Source organism: Syngnathoides biaculeatus, chromosome 4 (assembly GCF_019802595.1).
Source record: "Syngnathoides biaculeatus isolate LvHL_M chromosome 4, ASM1980259v1, whole genome shotgun sequence".
Taxonomy (NCBI): domain Eukaryota; kingdom Metazoa; phylum Chordata; class Actinopteri; order Syngnathiformes; family Syngnathidae; genus Syngnathoides; species Syngnathoides biaculeatus.
This window is the reverse complement of record NC_084643.1, coordinates 7,438,993-7,464,318: the sequence shown is the minus strand read 5'-3', so window position 1 is coordinate 7,464,318 and position 25,326 is coordinate 7,438,993. Positions and strand designations below refer to the sequence as shown.

Below are 25,326 nucleotides of genomic sequence, written 5' to 3'. Positions count from 1 at the left end.
AAGTTTTAGGACCACCGAACTCATTGTGGCCACAAAATACTGCAGGTATAAAGCGTCCACAAAATACTAATTTATGTGTTCAATATTATTCTCACAAAAAAAAAAGTTTTGTGAAGATGAGGCTCCGTCATTATCTAGAAAAGGACGTCTTTCTCTGTTTATTAAACTATTTGAACACTTTATTAAATTATCACAATTACCGCTATATCCTATCCAAAATATGACATTGGTCCACTTATTAATTGTGGTTAGGGTTACACAGTGCAAATTGATCTCACGTAATGTCTTTGGATAATCCTAAACAACCTGCCATTGAACAAAAAGCTTCATTTAAGTGAATTATTCAATGTTGCCAGGATGAATTATTTGTCAGGATGAATTATTTGTGTCTTGGCCCCACCCGAAAAAAAACTGGGGGCTTTCTGTCAAAAGAAAATCCGTGTAATTTGAAACTAAACAAAACAAGTAGCGTGTATTTTACCTCATGTTGTATGAGGTAATCGAGTTTTTATTTTGCATGTAAGTATAACCCAAATAGTACATTTGTTCCAAATCCATCCATGCTAACCAGACAGTTTGACCTCATGATGTCGAGCTCGTGACACTTACGAAGGCACAGTTTGACCCAGAATCCAAATCCCGCGAGAGCACACCCGAGCGAGATTTACGCTCGGGGGCAACTGGCGAGACAAAACAAAAGCAGCACACATTTCATCCACCTGGCGCTGGTCGTTTTGTTTTTTTCGAATATTGTTTGTTTGGCCCTCCCCCGCCCCTGTCCCCCCCCCTTTCCCGATTTTATATCTTTAATAAATTGCTCAACAATGCCGAGCAGCACGTCTCTGCTGGAGGCCGACGAGGGAGAATCGGAGGTTCCGCCGCCGCCGCCAGTGCACGCGTTCGCCGGTATGGGCCTCGACGAGCACGCCGGCACCCAAAGCCAGACCGGAGTTGAGCAATCGGATGAAAGCTCGGTCTTGTACCACCATCACCTCATACCGGCGTCCTGCTTCAACCTCCTCGGCACGGTGCTCGATCTGAAGCCGCTGCAGCACCGACCGCTTTCGGGAGACGAAGGGAACGTCACGCCCGAGGACGAAGAGCCACAAGTTCCAACCACGTCGGCTAGCCCGTTGCTATCGCAGGCCCAGCAGTACATCCCCTCTTCGGGGTCGGGCGGCTCCGCGATCCCGTCCGCCTTGGAGCAAGTGGAGACCGTGTTGCTGTACAACGGAGACGAGCTGGGGGACGACGCGGGCGTCTACTGCGGAGAGCCCGGCGGCGGCGGCTGCTTCGAAGCCGAAGCGTCGCTCCTGGCTCGCCGGAAAAGTGTCAACACGACCGAGTGCGTGGCCGTGCCGAGTTCCGAGCACGTCGCGGAGATCGTGGGCCGACAGGGTATGCGTGTTTCCCCGAAAACGTTAAGAAGGCTCAACGTGTTGAAACGGAACAGTTAACCCTAGACAAAGACAACGTAGCCATTGCGTATTAGCCCGTGTTTTTGCTAACTTTTAACTCTTCAACTTATTGTTACAACCACGAGTTTTGATGCCTTTACTTGAATGCTTTCCCTCTACACTTCGCAGATATATTCACATACATTCCAAAATAATTACAACACATTCCCCCAACTTGACACATTTTATTTTCGGGTGTTTTTGACGTTAATGTTAGCTCGAGTGAGGCTAGCTTAAATATTCATCGGTCCAAAGTGGGTCAGACGAGCTCCGCCCGACTGGAAACAATCTCGACTAAAAAAGCTTTGTGACAGTTTAAAAAAAAAAAAATATATATATATGTATATTTATATGACCCAACAGACACCCCCACTCAAGTCTTCCATTGTTCTCATGTCGTGTGTGTATTTTCCATTTTTTTTTTAAATTAACGTAATGCTGCGCTTTCTTTTGTCTTAGAAGCAAGCAAGTTGCTTTGCCACATCACCTCGCAGTTGTAGTTATAAATTGCATCCGTTCGTGGGTAAAACTATGATATCCCCCCCCCCCACGTATTTCTAAAAACATCTTAGTTTTTCTACGTCTGGACTTTTTTTCGTGAGCTTTGTCGCGGTCTTGCACCTGATTAAAGGGTTGTGTTGGTGGCCCATCCTGTTGGGGGAGGGTGCACGCTGTTAACACAACAACAGGAAATGGCTGCACTCAGCCACAGTTGGAAAAGGAATATTTAATCTACATAAAAGGACATTAGTGGTCGAGAGCTCTAACCTGCCTCGCGACTTATCGAAATCATGGAAAGAGCGACTGAATTAGTCTTATGCAGGGGTGTCAAACTCATTTTTGTCGCGGGCCACATTTTACTTGTGGTTTACCTCAAACGGCTGTGAAACCAAAAAAATCTTGAACCGCCTCATCATAGTTACACTTGAAATTTATGAACTAGTTTTACAATCAGAAATCAAGGGGTAGTGGGTTGTTCCAATTATTGTTGTTTGGTAACACAAAAATGCTTGTCATATCTCAACGTTAGCATTTATGATGGGACAATTTGAAATTTGGGCAGATTTGAACAAATAAAAATCATGGAAGTTGATACACATGATTTGCCTCCGCAGGCCACATAAAATCACGCAGTGGGGCAGATCTGGCCCCCGGGGCTTTGAGTTTGACACCTGTGGTTCTCTGGTCTTTTAACACCATAGTACATAGTGTACCACAGTACACTACAGTAGTATAGTCTGATAACATCAACTATTAGTTAAATAAAGGAAAATAATGGGGATGTAATGATAAATTCAAAATGTATTGCACATTATATTTACGTAAAAATTTACTTAAATGCTTGAAAACATTTAAAGCTCAAGTACAATACATTTCAAATGAAATAATATGTAAGCAGATTAGTGCCACCAGGATTTGAATTTGAAATGTAAAGTGAAATTTGATTTGAATTCGAAATGTAAAGTGATCACATTTTCAATAGTTGCTCCAATTCGGTCTGAAATTCAAACGTCTCTGCCTCCAGGCAGAACAGGCAGCCAATCGCAGTTACGGTTTCTTAGTCACGTGACGTCACATCCTTAGAAAGTGTAACTGGATTGGCTGGGTGTTTGGTTCTGACCTGAAGTAACCGTGCCTGGTGGCACAGACGGTGAATTTTAGAAAGCGAATTGTAGCCGGTTGAATTGTCAACATTGAAAAGTTACACTGAAATACAACTATCGAAAATGTGATCACTTTACATTTCAAATTAAAATCCTGGTGGCACTAATCTACCTCCATGTACAAATGCGCTGCAAGAAATAAAAAAACAACATACAATGTGTTTATTTCCCTTGTCACTAACTAGTTGAACGCTTTTGCCTTTCTTCCATCCAGGTTGCAAGATTAAAGCGCTTCGAGCCAAGACCAACACGTACATCAAGACGCCCGTGAGGGGGGAGCAGCCGGTTTTCGTCGTGACGGGACGCAAGGAAGACGTGTGCATGGCCAAGCGGGAGATCCTGTCGGCCGCGGAGCACTTCTCCCTCATCCGGGCCTCCCGGAACAAAGCGGGCTCTCTGTCGGTCACGTCCGGGCCGGGGATACCCGCTCTGCCCGGACAGACCACCATTCAGGTAGTGGGCGATAGTGCGCACTCATCATATTAGATGTCATTACAGCAATATTCCCAGAAGTCAATTGAGCCAAGTCGCATATTTGACATTGAAAATAATCTCACAGCACAACACCAAACAAAAATCACAAAAATTATATACAGTTTATAACATACAGCATCCCCAATTGAAATCAGTAGAAATGTTACCAATCTGTTCAAGACCCAAAAAATCGCAAACATTATTTTAAAGGTTTAGTGAATATGAAAATCAACAACTTAAAACATAAATAGCATAAAATTGAATGTCAATAAATACATGCTTTTCTTTATTCACTACATTTTTTTTTTAAACTTTTAACAAGAATCTTCAGTTTCTTGCTCGGCAAAAAAATTGAAACAAGTGATGGCTCCTAAGTTGGAAAATTTCATAGTTGGCGCACTTGTTTGTCATTGTATACTGAAATAATCATAATTTGCTCACACGTGTATCTGCTCAGTGACATGTGGGCTTGCTTTAGTTGAACAAATATGCCTCGATGTATTCTTTTGCACAAGGTAACTTCTGCCATCTGGTGGAATAGCATGGAATTGCTCTGCCTGTCACTGTACAGCATGTGACGAACAAAGATACAAAACAGTAAGTTATGGTGAAGTGGTTGCAAATCGATAGATTAAACAACGCCACTACAAAGTTATGTGATTTTCTTCCATTTTTATCGTTCAAGTAAACCAAATACAATCTCAAATTAAAGATAATTTTTTTTTTTTTTTTTTCCCCCTGCAGGTGCGGGTGCCGTATCGTGTCGTTGGACTGGTTGTGGGTCCTAAAGGTACGTTCTTAATCTTGATATGGCAAATGTTATTTCACAGGGACATGTGGTGATATGTATTCACGAGTTTTCAAATAGTAACCTGTGGTATGACTCGTCAATATACTGTTTTTATGGCACGAAAAAAAACATTTCCAAGCAAAAATTACCCCTCCATGTATTTTGAATTTCACGCAGGAGGTTGGGTACACGCCGAACTGCTTCCCAGTCAATTGCAGGGCACATCGAAACCAACAAGCATTCGCACTCACAATCACACCTGGGGGCAATTTAGTCTCCGTTGAAAACATGTTTTGGGGATATGGGAGGAAACCCACGAGACAGCGTTGGCCTCACAGTTCTGAGGACCCGGGTTCAATCCCGGCCCCACCTGTGTGGAGTTTGCACGTTCACCCCGTGCCTGCGCGGCTTTCCTCCGGGCACTCCGGTTTCCTCCCACATCCCAAAAACAAGCAAGATTATTTGGACACTCTCAATCAGTGATTCCCAAACGGTCTGCCGGGGTATTTTAGTGTGCCGTGAGCGCTCTCCAGGTGTGCCGCGGTAAGTTATCCAATTTTATATAATTGCTAAAAAAAAAAAAAAAAGAAAAACATTTATTCCAAGAAATAATGTATCTTTATTCATCTATTTATGCCAGTGAGGGACAATGACAGACAGAACAAAAAAATCATCTCCTATTAGATGGCAGGAAGTACATACAGTAATGAATCGATCCATTTTTGGAGACATTTACTTTTGTTGGTGTGCCGTGGGATTTTTCAATTGTAAAATATGTGCCTCGGCTCTTTAAAGGTTGGAAATCACTGCTCTAAATTGCCCGTAGGTGCGATTGTGAGTGCAACTCTTGTCTGTCTCCATGTGCCCTGCGATTGGCTGGCGACCAGTTCAGGGTGTACCCAGCCTCCTGCCCGATGACAGCTGGGATAGGCTCCAGCACTCCCTGCGACCCTTGTGAGGATAAGCGGCTAAGAAAATGGATGGATGTAAATATCAGTTGTTTTCACAAATTTTTTCGTCACATTGATACGAACACGTAGGTAGCATTTAGCTGTGAGTCTCGTGGCTGATGAGAAGCATGAAAAATACCTAAATCCAATCCCGTACACGGCACTTTTTACTCTCGAGTATGTGTCGGATGTCTAATGGGTAAATCGTTTCAGTTTGAGTTTTGTTATACTGTGCAGTTCTTTATACTTGTATGGTAGTTAAGGATTACAAAGTTCCCGAAAACATCGACATTGTTGATGACGGCGACAGTTTGAAATGTGCCCTATCGTGGATAATTGACATCCCCGAAAGACGTTTGTAATTGTCTCTAAATGCAACAAGATGGTGGCAAAGCTCTCATAAGACAAAGACCGATCCCAAGTTGTACTCTCTATGAGGAATTAGGCAAACTTAAAATTCCCATTTTTGACTCCCGCAGTTCGTTTTTGCTCACACGGCGCCGTTGACCTCGTGGCCCATTGACATGAGAGCGCTGGTGTCGGGAGGCCTGCGGTGGTTCGTCAATTTCTCTCGGCCGCGTGGCTTTCCAAACGCAACGGAACCCGCAAAAAAACGCATCCGAGAGGCCAGTGGGAGGCCTCAACGAGTCGATACAGAGCGTTTCTCCAGCACTTATTGATTCTGAGGGTGGCATGACCTTTTAAGTACAGTCCAGCATGTTCGGTCGCTTCTCGAAAAGAGCCCGCAGCCACGGATTGTATAGTTTATGAAGCGTGGGAAAAGGTCAACCTGGAGGTTGTTTGTCCTTAGGCCAGCTCCAATCTTCGCAAAACGTCCTGAGCTATTTTGTCAACCTTACGTAATCGGGTCAAGCTGCAGGGAAAATAGTGGTGAGGTCAACGTCTTTTATGGATTTTTATTTATTTTATTTTTTTTCTTCAAGGTTCAGTCTTGTCTTTTAGGCTGGATTTACATGGCAGGTCTAAGCACCCAGTCATCATTGAATAAGATTAGTTCATTTTTATTACTATTTTCTTTTGTTATATTCAACATGGCTGTTTACATTCATTGAAAATATTGAGCAATTGCCTACTTTGTACATAAATGCACACCTGGCAATGAGTTTACAGACACAAATGGTAATACAGAAACAATACAAATATTATCCATTCATTTTCTTCGCTGCTTATCCTCACGAGGGTCGCGGGGAGCGCGGAGCCTATCCCAGCTGTCAACGGGCAGGAGGCGGGGCACACCCCGAACTGGTCGCCAGCCAATTGCAGGGCACATAGAGACAAACAGCTGCACTCACAATCACACCTATGGGCAATTTAGAGTGTCCAATTAATATTGCATGTTTTTGGGATGTGGGAGGAAACCCACATGGGCACGGGGAGAACATGCAAACTCCACACAGGCGGGGCCAGGATTGAACCCAGGACCTCAAGGACTGTGAGGCCAACCCTTTACCAGCTGCTCCACCGTGTCGCCAATACAAATATTAAACTTTGCATTATGTTTAGTTGCCTTGAGTAAGCCCCGGTGGCAAGTACGGCGCTTCTGTTACCATGGTGACCTGGGCCAAAAGCCCGACCTTGATGCCAAGAGTGGTTTTTGGTTTTTGGAGCAGGCCCCAGTGTGAGAGGCAAAAAAAAAAGCGAGTACCTGGAAAGACAGTCAGATAATTTTCACTCATGGAACCAACATTTTATACAATATGTTTGGCGCTTGGCCACGTCACACAAATAAACACAGAGTGGGTACCGTTTATCAGAAGCTAATCGTGTTAGCACATGCAAATCCCGCTTACTTTTGATATTTAAAGGGGAATTCCGGTGGTTTGGATCAACAATGTATCCAATAGGTCATGTCATATGTATTGTATCTTAATCCTCCCTCATTTAATGGTGTTTTGAGAAGATTTTTATCGGCAATTATGAACTTTCACGGGCGCTGCCATTTTGGCGCGTCACGTGACCTATGTGCGCAGATGTGACGTAATAGGCGCGCCAACAAAGGCTCGATTACGATGGGACACAATTATGGCCAGCGCTGATTTCTCTGATTTATCCTCATCGGATGAAGAAATTGCAGTATCGGTTCAGTGGGAAGACGGAGGAATGCGTCCATATAGATTTGAACCTGTGGCTGAAAATAATGTTGAATATTCGGACGGTTCTTCAGACGGGAATGACGCGGAGTCTGACGAGAGAACCATCTGAAAATTCAACATTATTTACTGCCACAGGTTCAAATACATATTGTAGTATCGGTTGGATGTGTGTCTTAAAGGGAGCCTGGTTGTGTTCACCGCGGGGCAAAGCGCAGGGACGGCGGTGACTCTCCCGTTGCAAGCGTGCCCATATTTGGAAGTGGTCGCCTAGCAGCCTACCAGGAAGTAGCCTGGCGGCTTTTCCTACGGGTTAAGGCACGGAGTAGACCTGTCATTTCTCGTGTTTCAGAGCCTGGGACACGACCGCATTTATAATTCCAAACAAAACGCCTCCTTTGAAAAATATTCTCGAGTTACGAAGGAAAATTCAGGATACGAAAGGGACAAAAATAGGCGCTGGATTCGGAACCCCCAAATTTCACCAGACGTAAACATCCTGTATCTTGGTATGCGTGGCGTGATAGAGCTGCTCTCCCATCGGCTATCGGCGTAGCATCTTCCTGGCATCCCATTGGCTAGGAGGGACGTCAAGCTTTACCCGTGATGCTTGAATGTCAAGAGTCACGCTTGCGCTTTCGCACGCTGCCACACACCAGTGCACATTTTTTCGTTTTGTTTTTTGCAAGGTTATTCATCTTTTATCACTATGGCCCCCGAGAACCTTTTTTTGCACATGTTTGCCATAGCGATGGCACTCGTGAAATGAACTTTTTTCAATTTGAGGCCGGAGGGCAACAGACCACTTTACGCATTTAACGCACGACGAATCATTGCATCCGCTGTGCTCCAAGTCAGTCTTTCAATCCCGAGTCATGGTTTGTGTTCCAGGGGCAACCATCAAGCGCATCCAGCAGCAGACGCACACCTACATCGTCACGCCGAGCCGGGACAAGGAGCCGGTGTTCGAGGTGACAGGGATGCCGGAGAACGTGGACCGCGCCCGCGAGGAGATTGAGGCCCACATCGCCCTGCGCACGGGCGCCTGCGGCGGCGGCGGCGTGGAGGCGCCAGGCGCGGACAACAACGACTTCCAGTTCAACGGCACGGACGTCAGCTTCGACAACAACGGCGACGCCGGGTGGCTCCACGCGGGCGGGCTCCTCCCGGCCACCTCGGGCGGCGCCCAGCGGGCCGCCGCGAGCGCCGGCGTTCGCATGTCTTCCACCTACCGCAACGACAGCTCCAGCTCCCTGGGCAGCGGCTCCAGTTCTACCGACTCGTTTTACGGAGGAGGGGGCGGCGCCAACCGCATGGCCGACTTCAGTCCCACGTGCTCGTTCAACGCCAATTCCAACAACAACAACAACGGCGACAACCCGGCGGCCATGAGCTTCTGGTTCGGAGACGGCCTCCCCCCGGCGGGCTCGGAGGAGCCGTCGGCGGGCGGGAGCTGCTCGTCGGGATTCGAACCCCTGACCGTCTCCACGGGCCAAGTGTCTCACTCTGCCGTGCACATCTGGAGCCCCTTCGTGGACCACCAAAGTCTTCAGGCCTTCGACACGCGTCCCGCTCAGGTAGGTGCCGTTTGACCGTCAATTAAATGCTCGGGTGAGTTTTGGGTGGTCAAAAATGCTCAGAATGGGCAAAAATCCCCAAAGGCACACCCCAAAAACGGCGGCACGGTGGGTCAGATGGTTAAAAGCATTGGGCTCACAGTTCTGAGGTCCCAGGTTCAAACCCGGCCCCGCCTGTGTGGAGTTTGCATGTTCTCCCTCTGCCTGTGTGGGTTTCCGCCAGGTACTCCGGTTTCCTCCCACGTCCCCAAAACGTGCAACATTAATCGGACACTCTAAATTGCCCCTAGGTGTGATTGCGAGTGCGACTGGTTGTTTGTCTCCATGTGCCCTGCGATTGGCTGGCGACCAGTTCAGGGTGTACCCGGCCTCCTGCCCGTTGACAGCTGGGATAGGCTCCGGCACTCCCTGCGACCCTTGTGAGGATAAGCGGCAAAGAAGATGGATGGATGGATGGATGGACACCCCAAAAACGACTGACGCCCGAGCAGACTTGAAAACAGCACCCGATTTTTTTTTTTTTTATTTTATTTTATTTTTTTAACGGTGTGCTCTTGTGATTGACTTTTCCAGACGAGTCAGCCCGGGACCCCCCGGCTCTCCCCCACCTTCCCCGGCGCAGACCCCCCGGAGCACCCCCAGGCGCTGCACGTGCGCCGCGGCCCTTTCGGCGGCGCCCACCGCCCGCCCTCCTACTGCTCGGCCTTTTCCTCTTCCTCGGGCGACAGCTCGTCGTCGTCGCCGCCCGAGCACTCCCTCGCCTACGGGGCGGGTCCGGGGCGGCGCCCGGGCCCCGACGCGTGCGTCCGTTGCCTGGACGGCCGGGCCGTGGCCGCCCTGGTCCCCTGCGGCCACACGCTTTTCTGCGCCGAGTGCGCCGGCCAAATATGGCAGTGCCCCGACGCCGCCTGCCCCGTGTGCCTGTCGCCTGTCACTCAGGCCCTGCGGCTGCGCAACATGTGACTGGCGGACCCCCACGCCACCCCCCCCCCCCCCCAACCCTCAAATGTAGCAACCTGAAAACGTTTTAGCCATCGTTTTTAATTTGCAGCCGTCTTACGGACGCCGCCGCTCACTGGAGGGGTGAGCATGTTTACAAACGACAGGAACCCCAGCCGTATTGTATTAACCGGTCGTATTATCCATACACGCATTACACACTAAAGCAGCACGAAAATGCCGCTTGTTTTTCTTCAACACTCCACGGGGAGTTTACTTGTTACCTTAGTGGTGCTACTTATTCCCCCCCCCCCCCCCCCCCCCCAAGCTCACCGAGGAGCCACTACGCCAGGATCAACGTTTACGGTTAAAACTTGTGCCTGAGGAAAAAAAAAAAAAAATGTTGGCTTTAAAAAAATTTTTTTTTTTTTTCCAAAAGTGCGTGGCCTTTTTTTTCTTTTTTTGGGGAACTGATGTAGACATCAGAGTTCCAAGTCTTTATTTTTTAATTTGTAATCCTTTTTTTTTTTTTTTTTTGTTAAGTGCTAACATTCCTTTGACAAAAACGACTATAAATCTCGGAACAACGGTTTGAATGTTCTCCAGTATTCCCGTTTTTTTTTTTTTTTTCCATGTACGATTTTAATTTCTTCGTCCTGTCGCCGGGCCTATGCAAGCGTTCGCCCGGTTTGGAGAAAAGAAAGCAATTTGACGACGGTACGCTTTTTTTTTTTTTTTCCATTGTGACTTTGGAAATCCATTCCTCACCTCTCTGAAACAAAATCGTTTTTGTTTTTTATAAACTTACACGCCAGTTAGGACAATTTTCAGGGGGGAGCGCGTGAAATGTCGACACTACCCGACAAAAATGATAATTTTTTGGGGGGGCATTGAAACAAATCCACGCAAAAAGCCTTTGGGCTCGTCTCCTCCTGTTTTATCCGTCCTTTTTAAAAACATTTTTTTGTTTTATTTCGGTGAGGTTGAATGCAATATATAAGGTCGACCCTCAGCTTATTGTATTATATTAAGGACTGAGATAGAAGTTATTTTTTATTTTGTTACATTTCATATTCTATATAAGTATCTATATTCCGATGTTTACAATAAGATTTTAATTTTTCAATTTTTTATTTGCGCGGGCGATAAACACGAAGAGTTTTGCAACGCTTTATCGGCTTTGTAGTTAGTTTTTTGCGTCGGGACGCCGCCACTGGAAAAAAAAAAGGAATGTGCGTGCGCAAGCATGTCTCCGTTTTATAAAAGACAAAAAAAAATGTAATAAAATTAAACCAATGACGATATGAGCTGCCTGCTAACGCGTGTATAAGTGTACATTTCTTTAGTAGCCATTTTTGTGCGCTCATTTTACTACTTTATGTATATGTAGGGGGGAAGTCTTATGGCATATATTAAAAAAAATGCTCAATTCAAAACAGGGCGGAGTCAGGAGTTATGGAAAAAAAAAAGCAAGACTATATTTTATAAATGGGCCTTTTAAGTTATTGCGGCCTAAGCACTGATATTATATATTTGCTGTAAAAAGAATTAAGAGTTTTATTTTTCTGATATTAAAGTCACTTAATAAAGATGGTTTCATTTCAAGCCACACTGGGAGAGCCTCGTTTGTATCACTCGATTTATTTCATAACTGTGACTTTTGAGTTTAAAATGTGGGATCACGGACATCAGCATGCACTACAAAGGTTATATTTCTATTTACATAACACAAAAGTGATTACAAAATAATACAACCGACTAACCACAACAGGAACATTGTGTGTTACGTTGGTGAAAAGGTAGAATAAAACAAAATGGCCTCTTTAGTGTTGAAATACAAATACGGAATCTAAAAAAAAAAAAGTCAAAGTAAAGTGCTAAACACATCAAAATTCATTTCATAAAAAGGTTAAAAATAAAAAGCAAATTGTATCCACATGGCTTGGAAATGTAGATTTACAGTGTTTTGGGAATCATACAAGCGAATCAATCAACCGGTGGTCACAACATTAGGTACACAATCTTGATTTTTAAGATAAATTGATAAAATTGCCACAACTTTCTTTCAGAATTGATTATTGATTCTGTAACATTCTGATTGAAGTTGCATCACATGACTTTTTATTCTAAAATTATGGCTATATTTTAACATTAGCCCACTTTTCTTTGATTACTGTCTTTTGTAAAATTGCACCTTTTCTCAAAATTGTTTTTCTGGTCAAATTCATCGCATTTGATCTTGTATTATCCCCCCCGAATATTAACATTATCATACTAAATAATGTTTGCAGTCCAAGACTGGACTTTTTTGCTCCCACATCAATTTTATTTCAGTTTTTTAACCCTCATGAAATTCACAATTTCTCAGTCTATTCCCACTTTTCTCCCAAAAATTTGTTTAATTCTCACTACATGATAAAATAATTCAAATGACTCTTTTCTCAATAGGATACATATTTTACATACAGTAATTGTAAAATGCCTACATTGTTGTCATTATAGTACCTTTGCAAAATTACTGAATTTTTTTGAATATTCCCTTTTCACATCTTGGGGACAAAAACAACCATAAAAAATTAACTATTTTTGAAAAACATTTTTTATATGTAACCTTTTGTCGACTTATTGTGCATAATCAAATTCCAACTTTTTTCTCCTAATAGTCTTCATTTTTCCTTTCAAAGATACGACTTTATTCTTACAAATTAAAAACTTTTCTCCCCTAAATCCTCATAAAACTAATTGCTGCTATACTTCCTGAGGGGGGCGGGGGGTGGAATATCCATTTTCCAAGCCGCTTATCCTCACAGGGGTATTATAAAAACAGAAAATTTACCTAAAATAATTCCAATTTTATTCTCATGGAATACATTTTTTTTTTATCCTTTTAGCGTTGGGCCAAACACTCTGACCCAAATCAATTGCTCTAAGGTTTTGCCACTATCCTCATAACGTAACCTCCATTGTCGAAAACATAAGGCTAACAATTTCATGACTTAACCCCTAATTGCATTCTGCTTGTTAACTTTTATTTTTATTTTTTTTAATTGTGCAATAAGCCAGGCCTATTCTGGAAAATGAAACATCTTTATTTAAAAATAATTCCGACTTTATTCTTGTGGCGTATTGTTTTGTCCTTTACAATGTGGCCTTTACACATCTGAAAATAATCAAACTGACGGTAGATCGATATGCATGTGTACCTAATGAAGTGGCTGATAAAACAGCGATTATAAAAGCAAGTCAAATCCCGGCGGAAGGATTTTTGGGTTGGGGTGGGGTGGGAGGGCACAAATGTTCCTCTTGTGGAGAACGCGGCACTCTGTTAAAAGTCCAGCATTCTGACGGAGCCACAGTTTGTCCTTTCAGATGAAATGTTGACACTTACAGCACCGTCAAAAGTCAAAACCCACCTGACGAGAACGAGAACAGCTAAAAATGAAAATCAAATAAAAAGAGTCCCTTTCCGTCTCTTGTGCCGGGTTCAGTCGAGCGGCTGGGGGTCTGCGATGGGCATGGTGTGCAGCACCTCGTCCAGCAGCTGCAGGGCCCGGTGCAGGTGGATCTCGATCCAGCACGGCGTTTCCTTGATGCTCTGCCGGGGGTAGTCGGGCCCCCAGCCCTTCACGAAGCTCATGCGGAGGATGCACAGGCGGCGGAGGTCGTCCACGCCGATGCCGGCCGCTGCTGACAGACCTGCAGACGAAAATAGAATAATAACACGAACCACAATTGAGTTGCTGAGAACAAGAGTGGGCCCCCAAACCTTATTTTAGCTGTAAAACTTTAGATGACAGGCCTGCAAAATGTCAAAAATGGGAGTTCTCAGCGGTTAAATTGACCCCTCCGTGGATGTTGCGCAATCCGCGTCACTGACCAATCAGAGGCCAGAGATCTGCATAGACCAAAGCCCGTTTTGGCTCCCGCCATTTTCTCTGGCAACGTTGCATGGTCCAGTATAGGTTTAGTTAGCGTTTTATCACGTATTTGGGTTATTTAACAAAAAATATGGTGAAGAGATGTAGTCACGGACTTTGTAATAGTGACGACAGGTATCCTGAAAGGCTAGTTGGCGGAGTTCGATTCGTACCCTTTCCAAAACCGAAGACCCAGTACGAAAAATGCCTTCGATGGATCAAACTTTGTGGAAGACCGCATCATCAACCGGAACACACGAAGGTATGCCCTATATTTGATTTTCAATACATGTCTCGTATAAATGAATCCGAAGTTCTTCGCTAGCATAACACTGCTGCGTGTGAACGATTGACACATTCTTTGTTGAGCGATATTTAGCGATGATCGGACTGCACAAACGTATTGATTTCTGGCTGGCTCGCGGCCAGAAGCTTAACCAGACTGCCCTAAATTTGATTTTTAATGCACGTCTCGTATAAATGAATGAGACGTTCTCCGCTAGCATGACATTGCTACGTGTGAATGATTGAATGAAATCAGAAGCATGGCGTCTCTCTCAGTTCAGAATGTATTGTATTGTATTTGCCATTTTTACTGTTTGTCTTACATCAGCGCAGGTGGCGTGACGTCACTTCAGGGGGCGTGGTTAAGTGCCCTGTACGGAGGGGTCAATTATCCAGTGGGAACTCCAGACAAAAAAAAAAAAGTTTTTGTTGTTGGGGTGGGGGGTTGCTTTGCCATTGAGGGCTGATCTTTCTTCGGGGTTCAAACTTACTGATGGCGGGCGCGATGCCTCCCACCGAGCCGGGTCCCGGGATGTTTCCGGCCACGGCGGCCGCCTGCGCCGCGGCCGCCGCCTGAGCGGTGGCAGCCTGTTGCTGCATCTGCCTGTGACACTGACGCAGATCGAACACCTGACACAACAACAACACGTACACGACGTTAGTCACGCTCGTCCACTTTGTTAGTCCACAACGACTTTTGCGGCGTGACCATTTGCTAAATGACACGTTCCGGACTTACGGACGCGGCAAAGCCGCTTGCAGCAAAACAGATGAGCGCGCTGAATGAATTTAGGCCGTCACAACTGATTTAAATTGTCTTTGATTTCGGAATGCGCAGCTTTGGTGAAGGAAAACCAATAAAGGGAGGAAAAAAAAAAAAAGACTGCAGCAGTTAAAGCAATTAAAGGGAAGAAGGGGGGCACTGCACAACATAAGCGTCGGTAATTATTCCCAAATTTCCAGAAGCGATCGCTGAGGCGGGGCCAGAACAAGGAGAAGCGAGCGAGGGGCTCACCTTGATGTAAGCGCTGGGGTAGATTTTGTGGACGGCGTCTCCGGGCGCTCGACCCGCCTCGCGGTCCAGGTAGTAGCTCTGCACGAAGACGGCGTGGTCGCTGAGGCAGCGCACCCACACGTCGCCTTCGCCTTTGCACTCCAGCTGCACGCCTTTGCCGATGTGAAGCCTGACGGATCGCGTTTGACGGGCTTTAGCGTCTCTTTACAGCTGGACCTCCGACCGAGCGCCGTTTGAAATAAAGGTCGCGCGGCGGCCGCTACCTGGCTCTCTCGATGGCCTCCGTGCGATGGACGTTGCTGAGCTGGCCCAGACAGAAGCGGTCGCCGCCCGACGGGTCCACGTAGCCGTCCACGGTCACGACGGGGCACGACGACGGCACCTTGAAGGTCTCGCCCACCTGCAGGTCCATCTCGAAGTAGGCGATGGAGCACCAATAGTCCGGCGCTGCAACGCAGTTCAACGCTTAAACCGGGTCATAATGAGATCCAGCAGAGGAGCTGCATCAAAAAACTAGAACAAACTGTGAGGGATTGGTGAGAATCACTCTCAGTGGAAACAAGCAATAAACAAGTGTAAAAACATTAATATTACAACAAAACAATCATTATTAAATTCATTCATTCTATAAAAAGACAAAATAGTAGAAAATGTAATAAATTAGACCTTTAAACATTTTTAAACTATGTGAAAATTAGTCATATACAGTATATGTTTCCATCCATCCATTTTCTTTGCCGCTTATCCTCATGAGGGTCACAGGGAGTGCTCGAGCCTATCCCAGCTGTCAAGGGGCAGGAGGCGAGGTACACCCTGAACTGGTCGCCAGCCAATCGCAGGGCACATGGAGACAAACAACAGCCGCACTCACAACCACACCTACGGGCAATTTAGAGCGTCCAATTGATGTTGCATGTTTTTTGGGGGGATGTGGGAGGAAACCGGAGGACCCAGAGAAAACCCACGCAGGCATGGGGAGAACATGCAAACTCCACACAGGTGGGTCCGGGATTGAACCCGGGCCAACGCTTTAGCAGCTGAGCCACCGTGCCGCCCATACAGTATATTTTTTCGTCCTGAAAATGATCAGACAGAATTTAAAAGGTGAACTCATGTAAAAATCAATTGGAGGCCCCGTAGCTCAGTGGTTAGAGCACTGGTTTGATAAACCAGGGGTTGTGGGTTCGTATCGCACTGGGGCCGCCACTCCCTGAGAAGGGTTGCGTCAGGAAGGGCATCCGGTGTAAAAATTGTGCCATACATATATATATATATATATATATATGCGTTCATCTGCGATGATACGCTGTGGCGACCCCGAAAGGGACAAGCCGCAAGGAAAACATGTAAAACTCAATTCAATTTGACTGACTGACTGAAGAAATAAATTGGCAATTTTTTTTCATGATGCACTTTGAGAAACATTTTTATATCATTCTAAATATTTTGTAAAAAAATGAACAGCACCAAATTTACAAATCTATCCACCCATCACACTTCCTCAAACAGCGGTGCAATTATTCACCAGGTCCTCCATCCTTTTAAAAGAACTAAACGTCCCCCCACCCCACCCCCACCACACACATAGGGAAAAGGAAGCCAGTGGCACCGATAATTACATCAGTTCAAAAACATTTTTGCTCGATCACTCGGGCCGCAAACCTTGGAGCCCGCTTGAACTCTCTTGCTGAGCAAAAACAAAAACGGCGGATGACTAACAAACATTCACACACGACGTTCATTGCGCGTACTCACCGGGGTGGTTGGATATCGGGGGCTGGAAGGCAAACTCATCGTGGACCGACCCTGAGGACGAGAGCGAGGCGTTCAAGGACCGCCGACATCTTCGCAACTACGTACCGCGCACGGCGGCTTCCTTTTTTTGGTCTCGGACTCACAGTAGTGCGCCGGCTGCGGCATCGGGGGGTGGTGCTGCAGGTGACCGTTGCTGTGGTGCGGCGTGTTGGGGGTGAAGCTGCTGTTCCTTGACCACACCGTGTTGCCACCTGATGTGAGGACAAAACACAGAACCGGTACGCATATTGTCAATACCACTATCGAGAACCGTAATTTCCGGACTATAAGCCACGACTTTTTTCACACGCTTTCAACCTTGCAGGTTATGTGGCGACGCGCAAGGGGGAACACGAGCGGAAAAGGTAAGAATGAGACCGGTGGTGTACAGTATACGTGCCGAGGAAGTGACTTTTACCGGTCCGGCCCTGTTAGCACTGCGCTAGCGTGTTACTGCGGTGTCTGAGTGATTTTTACCGGTATGTTTTTGTTTTTTTTAACCGGGCCTGTTAGCGCGACGCAAGCGGTACCGCGGCACTAGCATTAGCGCGCCGGCGCTAGTGTTAAAACTCTCTGTGTACTGTCTTTGTAAATATCTCGTGTTTCAATGTGGGCACTCGCAGCTTTTAAACAGCTGCGGCGTATGTATGTACCAAATAGTATTTCCTTTACAAATGTACTCGGGGAGGCTTATAACCAAGTGCGCTCTGTAGGCCAGGAATTACGGTAGTTATTTTGTCTATATGAAGCCTTCGTTACTCAACGTGCGCATGACTACATTTACTATTTTTAAAAAAAAAAAAAAAAAAACAATAGGCAATATATATTTTGTTGTTTTCACTTTTTAAAATAGGGCCAACATTGTAAGTTTTGATTTTTCCACTGCATAATAAACACAAACACATTTTGTGTTTACTTGTATTGTTGTGGACAAATATTTCAATGTATTTGATGACTGGACATATCTAAGTGACAAACATCCCAAAAGGTAAGAAGTCAGGAACGGGCAAAAACCTGTTCACACCACTGTAATCTAATTTATGGATTAATTATTAGAAATTACAGCGAGCCCCTGCAATTACTGCAGATAGCGAAAATGGGCAAATAAGTGACAGGGGAAACCCCAGAGAAGAAAAAGGTTTTCCCCAAATAATCTTAGAAAAATGTAACTGATGCAGAAAACAAAAATAAATGATGAAATACAGCTAATTTATAAAAAAACAAACAAAAAAAAAAACACTAGAAATGTCTGAACTGGTGAAGTACATACTTATAATAAGTAAAAATACTATCGATAACATTTATTGACTGTGAGATTAATTTTGAATAGAAAATAAAAATACATGGTAACAAATGAAACTAAAATTAATGAAATTTTACACAATCCAAGAATTAAAATAAAATATTATCCTACTTTATTACTAATAAATAAAAAATAAAATAATTCAAAATTATAAGAAAGAGTGACTGCAAAGGGTTTAAGGGAAGTTGCAGCATCTGAATAAATCTAAATTCAACAAACAAACAAACAAAAATCTAACTAACAAATAAAGTTGAGATTAGTGGTTATTTAAAACAGAGAAAAACATTGCGTACGATCTTAAGGCAGTCATACAAAAATATGGCTTTATTTGATGCTAAGTTGTAAACAATAAACAAGTCAGAAGGAAAATCTTACTCGCCGATCCCGTAGCGACCGTAGGGAATGACGATGTGGCGGCGGAGGTGGAGGCCTCAGCGGGCGGAAGCATATTGGCGGGGGCGAATAAGTCGGAGGGTCCCGGGCGGCCCCCCGACGGAGGATGCTGAATGGTCTGCATGGAGCGGCCCTCGTCCATGGGCGGCAGGCTCTGGGGGCCGTCGAAGTCGTGCTCGTCTTTGACCATCAGCGCCGAGCCGGGCCTGGAGCCGGTCAGATTCAGCCCGGATATGTCTGGCGGGGAACATAAATCGAGTAAAACTGAAGCAAATATGAGCATTTCGTGGTGGTATTTAAAAAAATACAGAGACAGTCTCACCAATTCCGGGCGAGACCACCCGCTCGTAGTGGTAGGGATTGACGCACACGCTGTCGGCCTTGAGGTCGAAGGCGTACTGGCAGTATTTGACGTGCTTCAGCTCGTTCTTGTGCAAGTCGGGCCAGCGCCACAGCTTGGCGTAGACCACATGCGGGAAACCCTTGCGGCCGGCCACCTGCAAGGGGGCCACGAATAACGCGCGCAATCGCAAGACGACATTTTCATTTGAGGGGCTCCAAACTTGATGAGGAATCTTATTTTTCCTCCCTAAATTCAATATTTAAACCTTTATTCAAATGAGATCTAGCAACATATGCCCAGAGCAAAGAATGGGAAGTCAATTCAAAAACACTTGCGTATATGTATATATATATATTTTTTTTTCAACATTTTGATGAGAATGTGCCCATTGGAAAAATGTATCTTAAAATGCATTTCAATTCACATTTTTTTGGGTGATTTTAAATTAAAAAAATGTTGATTCATCATAAATGGAAATGCCTGTGAAACTACAACCAAATATTTAAAAAGCTACCGTTTTAACTGCTGAACATATTTTGAAATTATTAGTCAATCATAAATTCAGGCAACAATACTTTTAACATACATTTTTATGCAATATCTAATTTAATTGAAACAAATATTTTAAATAAAACAAGGGCAAATGGGGGGAAAAAAGCACAAGCAATACAAATCGGAAATACAATCCGGTTGCATTAAAAAATTATTTGTGGGGGGGAATTTTGATAAACCTAACAAAAAAATATTTCTATAAAATCCAATTCGATTAATAAGCATCATACATTTTCATTTACAAAAAAATAATATACACAACTGAATTTTTCCCCCAGAAAGTTAACTACTATTAGCATGTAAGATAGATAGATAGATGCAAGCCTTAGAAAAGTTAAATTTGATCAAATTGAGATTTAAATCTTATCCATTTTGTTTGAAACATGCTGTACATCTACACAGTACATGTTTGTGCTCGACCCAGATGAAGCGACTCGACCGATCCCACCTGCAGTCGGCCGTCCAGCGTCCTGGGGATGGTGACGCACTTGCTGGGATGGGCGCCGTTGGTGGTGATGGCCGTGATGAGCGAGTCGAGCTCGTCCTTCTTCTCCTTGAGCTTCTTCACCAGGCTCTCGATGGCCCGCTTGGCGAAGCTCTCGCTCTCGCCGCCCTGCCGGTGGCACATCAGGCTGTGCACGATGCTCAGGCAGGCGTCGTTGCTGGTGGGCGTGTTGGCGATGGACATGTCGGCTCGGGAGGTTGGGACACACTGCGACGGGTGGGCTGCTTCAACTGGAGAAACACACCATGGGGACGCTGACAGGAGAGAGGAGATTCCAGATTCAGTAAATGACCTCACGTGAACATCCCAACTCCAGAGCAGGGGTTCACACACAGACCATCTTAAATGTGAAGCTTAATTATGAACATTTCCGTCTAAATAATCTTCCAACAAGATGTGCACATGGCAAGAAAATAAATCAGTTTTTAGTTGAACGTCCTTGCGCTTTACGACGATAATTTAATAACCTGTTTCTCATGCAACACTCATTTTGTTCAAAACATTACCACCTGTGAATTTCACATTAAAAAAAAAAAAAAATCATTTTCAGCTGAATTTCGCTGGACGCTGCACTCATCACTAGAGGGGACGTGACCGCTCCTTCACTTCAAAATAAAAGCTAATCACGAGGCAAATGCGGGTCCCTTAGCAGAGGCCAACAATTATCTCTTCAAAATAGTTTTGTTCATCTTCAAATTGGTGTAAAACATTTTAAAATACATGTATACATACGTTTGAATATATTTCGGTGTTTTAAATTTTACTGCTGCAGTTGCTGACCGGAAGCATATATGCTCATTAGCAACTGTGACTGACTCGTTCCCCCTGCGCCCCCCCAACAAAAAAAAAAAAAACACTAGCTTAGCTATGCTGCATGTTGCCGCATTTCATTTCTTAAACGACGCAAACCAGTTATCCGTGTATTTGAATAATTCCTAGCCGCAACGTCCTTTATCATTCCATTTAATCTTTATTTGTACTTGACGCCAGCACTTACTTTCCGCTGCCTTGCGCTAGCAACTCCTTTTTTTTTGTCGTGTACGTCCTCGAAATTGCGTCCTCCTTACGATGATTCTGTATTTGCGATTCACACGGCCGAGAAAGTGTTGTCCATACAAACAGTGCTGCCGCGGCCTTAAAGACGGCAAGTAATGAGGGGAGAAGACAAAAAAAACAAAATAAAATCACAGCTCTCTTCTGGTAAGTTCTCATCCAGAGCATCCGCTTTTTCTTCGTCTTCGTTGTTGTTGAGGGGAAATTGAATGCTGGCTCATGAGTGCCACCCCAAGCAAAGGAGGGTGAACTACAACTTGAATTGCAACTCAACTGGACTGCCAGTCGGCAAAAGGGTAACAATTTTTTTTCAAATCTAAACACGTGACAATAACGCTGAGTAATTATTCCTGTAAATGGCAAAAAATGGCACGAAAATATAGCGATATATTCATGGGAATTTAACCTATGTCTGCACCTTGTGTCATATAGTTCTCTGTATTCACCACCAGGGTGCAGTAAGTAGCTATAATTTGTACCTATCAGGTCATATAAATCAGTGATTTCCAACCTTTATAGAGCCAAGGCACATATTTTACAATTGAAAAATCCCACGGCACACCAACAAAAGCGTATGTCACCAAAAATGGATGGTTTAATTACTGTATGTACTTCCTGCCATCTAATAGAAGAGGATTTATTTTTGTTCTGTTTGTCACTGTGCCTCACTGGTACATTATTTCTTGGAAATAAATGTTTTTTTAGCAATTACATAAAATTGGATAACTTCCCACGGCACACCTGAAGAGCGCTCATGGCACGCTAATGTACCCCGGCACACTGATATAAATTTAAAAAAAGACAAATTGTGAACTCAATTAAATCTAAAAGAAATCCCATTATTTCATATCATATCATCTACTGCAGATATTTTGATGTAGCGCGTGTGTTGTCATTATAACTGTCATTTACCTCATTTTGTGTGTTTCCCATGCAGATCACGTGAATGTCACACGCAGGGGGGAAAAAAGGATGATTAAGCTTTAAACATGAAGATTTACACCTGGCGCACATTAACAACTTGGTTCCTTGCTGTTGCCGAGCTGTTTACGCTCAAATCAGCAGCCGTGAGGTTTTATCATGCGGAGCGGCTGGCGGCGGGCTCGCGAAAACTGCACTTAGTGTGAGTATTACGCGCACACAAACAAAAACCAAAAGGAAAACGCAAACAGGATGTTTTTCACCGTGTCCACGCTGCTGATGCAGGGTTGATTTCGAGAGACGGCTTTATGTACGTGTGTTAATGATGTCTTCTGCGCAGCGTGACTCCAGACATAAAGTCCAAAATACAAATGGACAAGCCTGAGAGGAGTGGAAGTGATGTGATGTGACTGTCTCGCTCCGTCAGGCCTGAAAAACGCCCGAGAGTGACAGCGCATGCAGGTCACTCGCTGCTAATCTTCTCCACTCTGCACATCAGGCAGGCTCTTCCTCGTGGTTCTGGTTTGAAACACTAATTTTAAAACTGCTTGGGAAAGCGCAATCTCCGGCTGATATGGTTGCAAAAAACATCAATGTTGGCTTCATCGAAGACAAAACTTTCTTTAATAATTATGAAACGCGTACATTTGATTCGTCGACGACCGTAATTTCTGGCCTACAAGCCGTGACTTTTTTCACATGCTTTCAACCCTGCGGTTTATGCGGTGATGCGACTAATTTGTGCGTTTTTTCTAACGGCCACAGGGGGGGCACTGCAGCGGAAAAGGTAAGAATGAGACCGGTGGAATATATGTGCCGTGGAAGTGACTTTTACCGGCCTCGTCAGCGCTGCGCTAGCGTTAGTGCTGTGCTAGCGTGTTGATGCTGTGTTACTGGCGTGTGTCAGTGAAATTTACCGGTAAGTTTTATTTTAACCAACCCTGTTAGCGATAGCGCGGTGCTAGCGTTAAACTCTTTCTGTGTACCGTCTTTCTTTGTAAATATCTCGTGTTTCAATGTGGGCACTTGCGGTTTTTACACAGCTCCGGCGCATGTATGTACCAAATGGTATTTCCTTTACAAATGTACTCGGTGAGGCTTGTAACCAGGTGCACTCTGTAGGCCAGGAATTACGGTAATTTGTCTTCAGTTTTGAGAAAAACGTTAACACTCTGTTGACTGTAAATTGCATTTCATGTTTGTAAAAAAACATGCAAGCAAAGTTTATTGCAGACTCAGTTGTCTGAGATGTTTCGAGAAATATGTGGTCCTTTGAAGACACCTTTGTGTTAATTGTGGACAAAAACATTCATGACAAAGTTGTCTTTCGGGATGACAAGTAGATGCATGCTTGATTCACTGATGAATGAATTGTGTTTGATGTTTACACAAACATGGAAGAGAGGTTATTTGAATCTTAAATTGTCTTTGATGTTTCGAAAGACAGTGTCCAGTTCTTTGGAGACGACATTGTCTTAAGTGACAAAAACACATTAGGTTCTTTCAAGACAACATTTGACAAAACCATCTTCACTGCCTATTAAATTATGTTTGATGTTTACACAAATGGCGGCACAGTTGGAAAGCGTTGGCCTCACCGTTCGGAGGTCCTGGGTTCAATCACGGATCCACGTGTGTGGAGTTTGCATGTTCTCCCTGTGCCTGTGTGGGTTTTCTCCGGGTGGGCACTCCGGTTTCCTCCCACATCCCAAAAACATGCGACGTTAATTGGACTCTCTAAATTGCCCCTAGGTGTGATTGTGAGTGTGGCTGTTTGTCTCCATGCGCCCTGCGATCGGCTGGCTACCAATTCAGGGTGTGGCCTGCCTCCTGCCTGTTGACAGCTGGGGTAGGCTCCAGCACTCCCCGTGACTGTTGTGAGGATAAGCGGCTAAGAAAATGGACGCACGTATGTTTACAAAAACATATGGCACATTTTCTTGAAACGGCATCGATTATAATTTCAGTCATTGATGCAGCACTTCATTAACAAATTGCAAAATGACACGTGTCAGTTCGCGGAGCAAATCTGAGCACGTGGCGCATGTATCGGCTACGTCACCAAATGTGCAACCCTCCGGTTCCCGCGTTTAATTTAGTCGTACAATTACCGTAATTCCCGGCCTACAGAACGCACCAGGTTATAAGCCTCGGTACACAAAGTTTAACGCTACTGTTAAACTCTTTCCGTGTACCGAGGTTTATAACCATGTGCGCTAGCGCCGTGCTAACGGTAGCGCCGTGCTAACGTTAGCGCCGCGCTAACGGTAGCGCCGCAACACCGCATAAACCGCAAGGTTGAAAGCGTGTGAGAGAATTTGCGGCTTGTAGGCCGGAAATTACATTAGCTTACAAGCATTAAACATAAAATGCTCCCATAAAGTGTCCCCGTTGTACAGCGTCCAAGTTAAACTGCTTCCCAAAGAGGGTAAGCGGTATGAAAAATGGATGAACGCATGTTGGCATTGTGCACCAGTACGGTGGTTCCTCTTGTCAAACAGCGGTCTTTGCCTTGTTTGGCCCTCACGAGAGTCACATACACTCGAGCCGAGTCCTCGCCAAACTTTGCTTAACCAAACGTGAGCATCTTCAGTCATGCGTGCCCCTCGCCTAAATTTTTCATCGCACCGTCTGAACCCCTCAGCGTTTTCCGCTCCAACCGGAGTTCGTCACATGATCTTGAAATCTTTCCACTCCAGCGCGAGTCGGGAAACTGTCAAGGCCGGCGGAAAGCGAACGCAGATGGAGGAGAAATGGACGGATGGACGTGGTGGCGAGCGTTCAAGGGATGGATGCAAAAGCGAGGAGACGGGAGACGGTGGAGGTGAGCTGTCGGTTTGAAGATAAATCGGGAGGGCACTCTCGTGTAGTGAGGAGGGGAGCTATTTGCCAACACACAAACAGATGTGTGCGTGTGTGTGCGTATCTGTTCGTGCAAACGCGCTCACACACACACACACATGCAAAGAATGCCCGCGGCGAGGTGGTAAAAGGCCACGGCTGATTGGACGCTGTAGGCTGATTCGGGCCCGGAGTAGGCGAGCGCTGCATGTTGGGGATGTTTGGATTCAAATGCGTTCATCCGTGCACACATGAGCGACTGTAGGTCATTCCCTCTGCTCTTCTTCCTTTGAAACTCACTTTGCACTTCATCATTTCAACTAAAGCGCACTGCGTGTCATCGCTGTCGGATGAAAAACCCGTCAGCTCCATTTTGGGCTTGTTCCGGCTGAGAGATTTTCAGATTCTCCTGCCTCGTGTTAGCCAAACAACCAATGAAAAT

General features: G+C 45.0%; 3 protein-coding genes across 3 annotated transcripts in view; 2 read left to right on the top strand and 1 right to left on the bottom strand.

Moving 5' to 3' along the window:
• Nucleotides 1-269: 269 nt before the first annotated feature.
• LOC133500012 (RNA-binding protein MEX3B-like) lies at nt 270-10,280 on the top strand. The gene is made up of 5 exons (XM_061818543.1): nt 270-1,398; nt 3,336-3,574; nt 4,340-4,385; nt 8,338-9,023; nt 9,597-10,280. Exons 1-5 carry the CDS (start codon nt 825-827, stop codon nt 9,984-9,986), a joined length of 1,935 nt encoding a protein of 644 aa, XP_061674527.1. The 5' UTR covers nt 270-824; the 3' UTR covers nt 9,987-10,280.
• Nucleotides 10,281-13,224: 2,944 nt separating this feature from the next.
• Nucleotides 13,225-21,313, bottom strand: LOC133500011 (mothers against decapentaplegic homolog 4-like). Its single transcript, XM_061818542.1, has 10 exons — nt 21,067-21,313; nt 20,013-20,323; nt 18,992-19,166; nt 18,652-18,906; nt 17,078-17,185; nt 16,935-16,985; nt 15,443-15,626; nt 15,180-15,348; nt 14,656-14,794; nt 13,225-13,658 (listed from the first exon to the last, which is right to left on the bottom strand). The coding sequence occupies exons 2-10, from the start codon at nt 20,250-20,252 to the stop codon at nt 13,447-13,449; spliced, it is 1,533 nt and encodes a 510-aa protein (XP_061674526.1). The 5' UTR covers nt 20,253-20,323; nt 21,067-21,313; the 3' UTR covers nt 13,225-13,446.
• Nucleotides 21,282-25,326, top strand: part of LOC133500010 (transducin-like enhancer protein 1) — a 67,067-nt gene continuing 63,022 nt past the window's right edge. The window contains exons 1-3 of the mRNA XM_061818539.1: nt 21,282-21,418; nt 22,060-22,245; nt 24,743-24,867. Of these exons, the coding sequence (XP_061674523.1) occupies nt 22,112-22,245; nt 24,743-24,867 (259 nt within the window). The 5' untranslated portion in view covers nt 21,282-21,418; nt 22,060-22,111. The remainder of the gene's footprint in view (nt 21,419-22,059; nt 22,246-24,742; nt 24,868-25,326) is intronic.

Coding starts and splice junctions, on each gene's coding strand:
- LOC133500011 (XM_061818542.1), bottom strand. CDS start 20,252: ATGTCCATCGCCAACACGCCCACCAGCAACGACGCCTGCCTGAGCATC. Junction 18,907..18,991: donor GGTGGTCTCGCCCGGAATTG/GTGAGACTGTCT, acceptor GTTCCCCGCCAG/ACATATCCGGGCTGAATCTG. Junction 15,349..15,442: donor GAGGCCATCGAGAGAGCCAG/GTAGCGGCCGCC, acceptor GCGATCCGTCAG/GCTTCACATCGGCAAAGGCG.
- LOC133500012 (XM_061818543.1), top strand. CDS start 825: ATGCCGAGCAGCACGTCTCTGCTGGAGGCCGACGAGGGAGAATCGGAG. Junction 3,575..4,339: donor CCGGACAGACCACCATTCAG/GTAGTGGGCGAT, acceptor TTCCCCCTGCAG/GTGCGGGTGCCGTATCGTGT. Junction 9,024..9,596: donor TCGACACGCGTCCCGCTCAG/GTAGGTGCCGTT, acceptor TGACTTTTCCAG/ACGAGTCAGCCCGGGACCCC.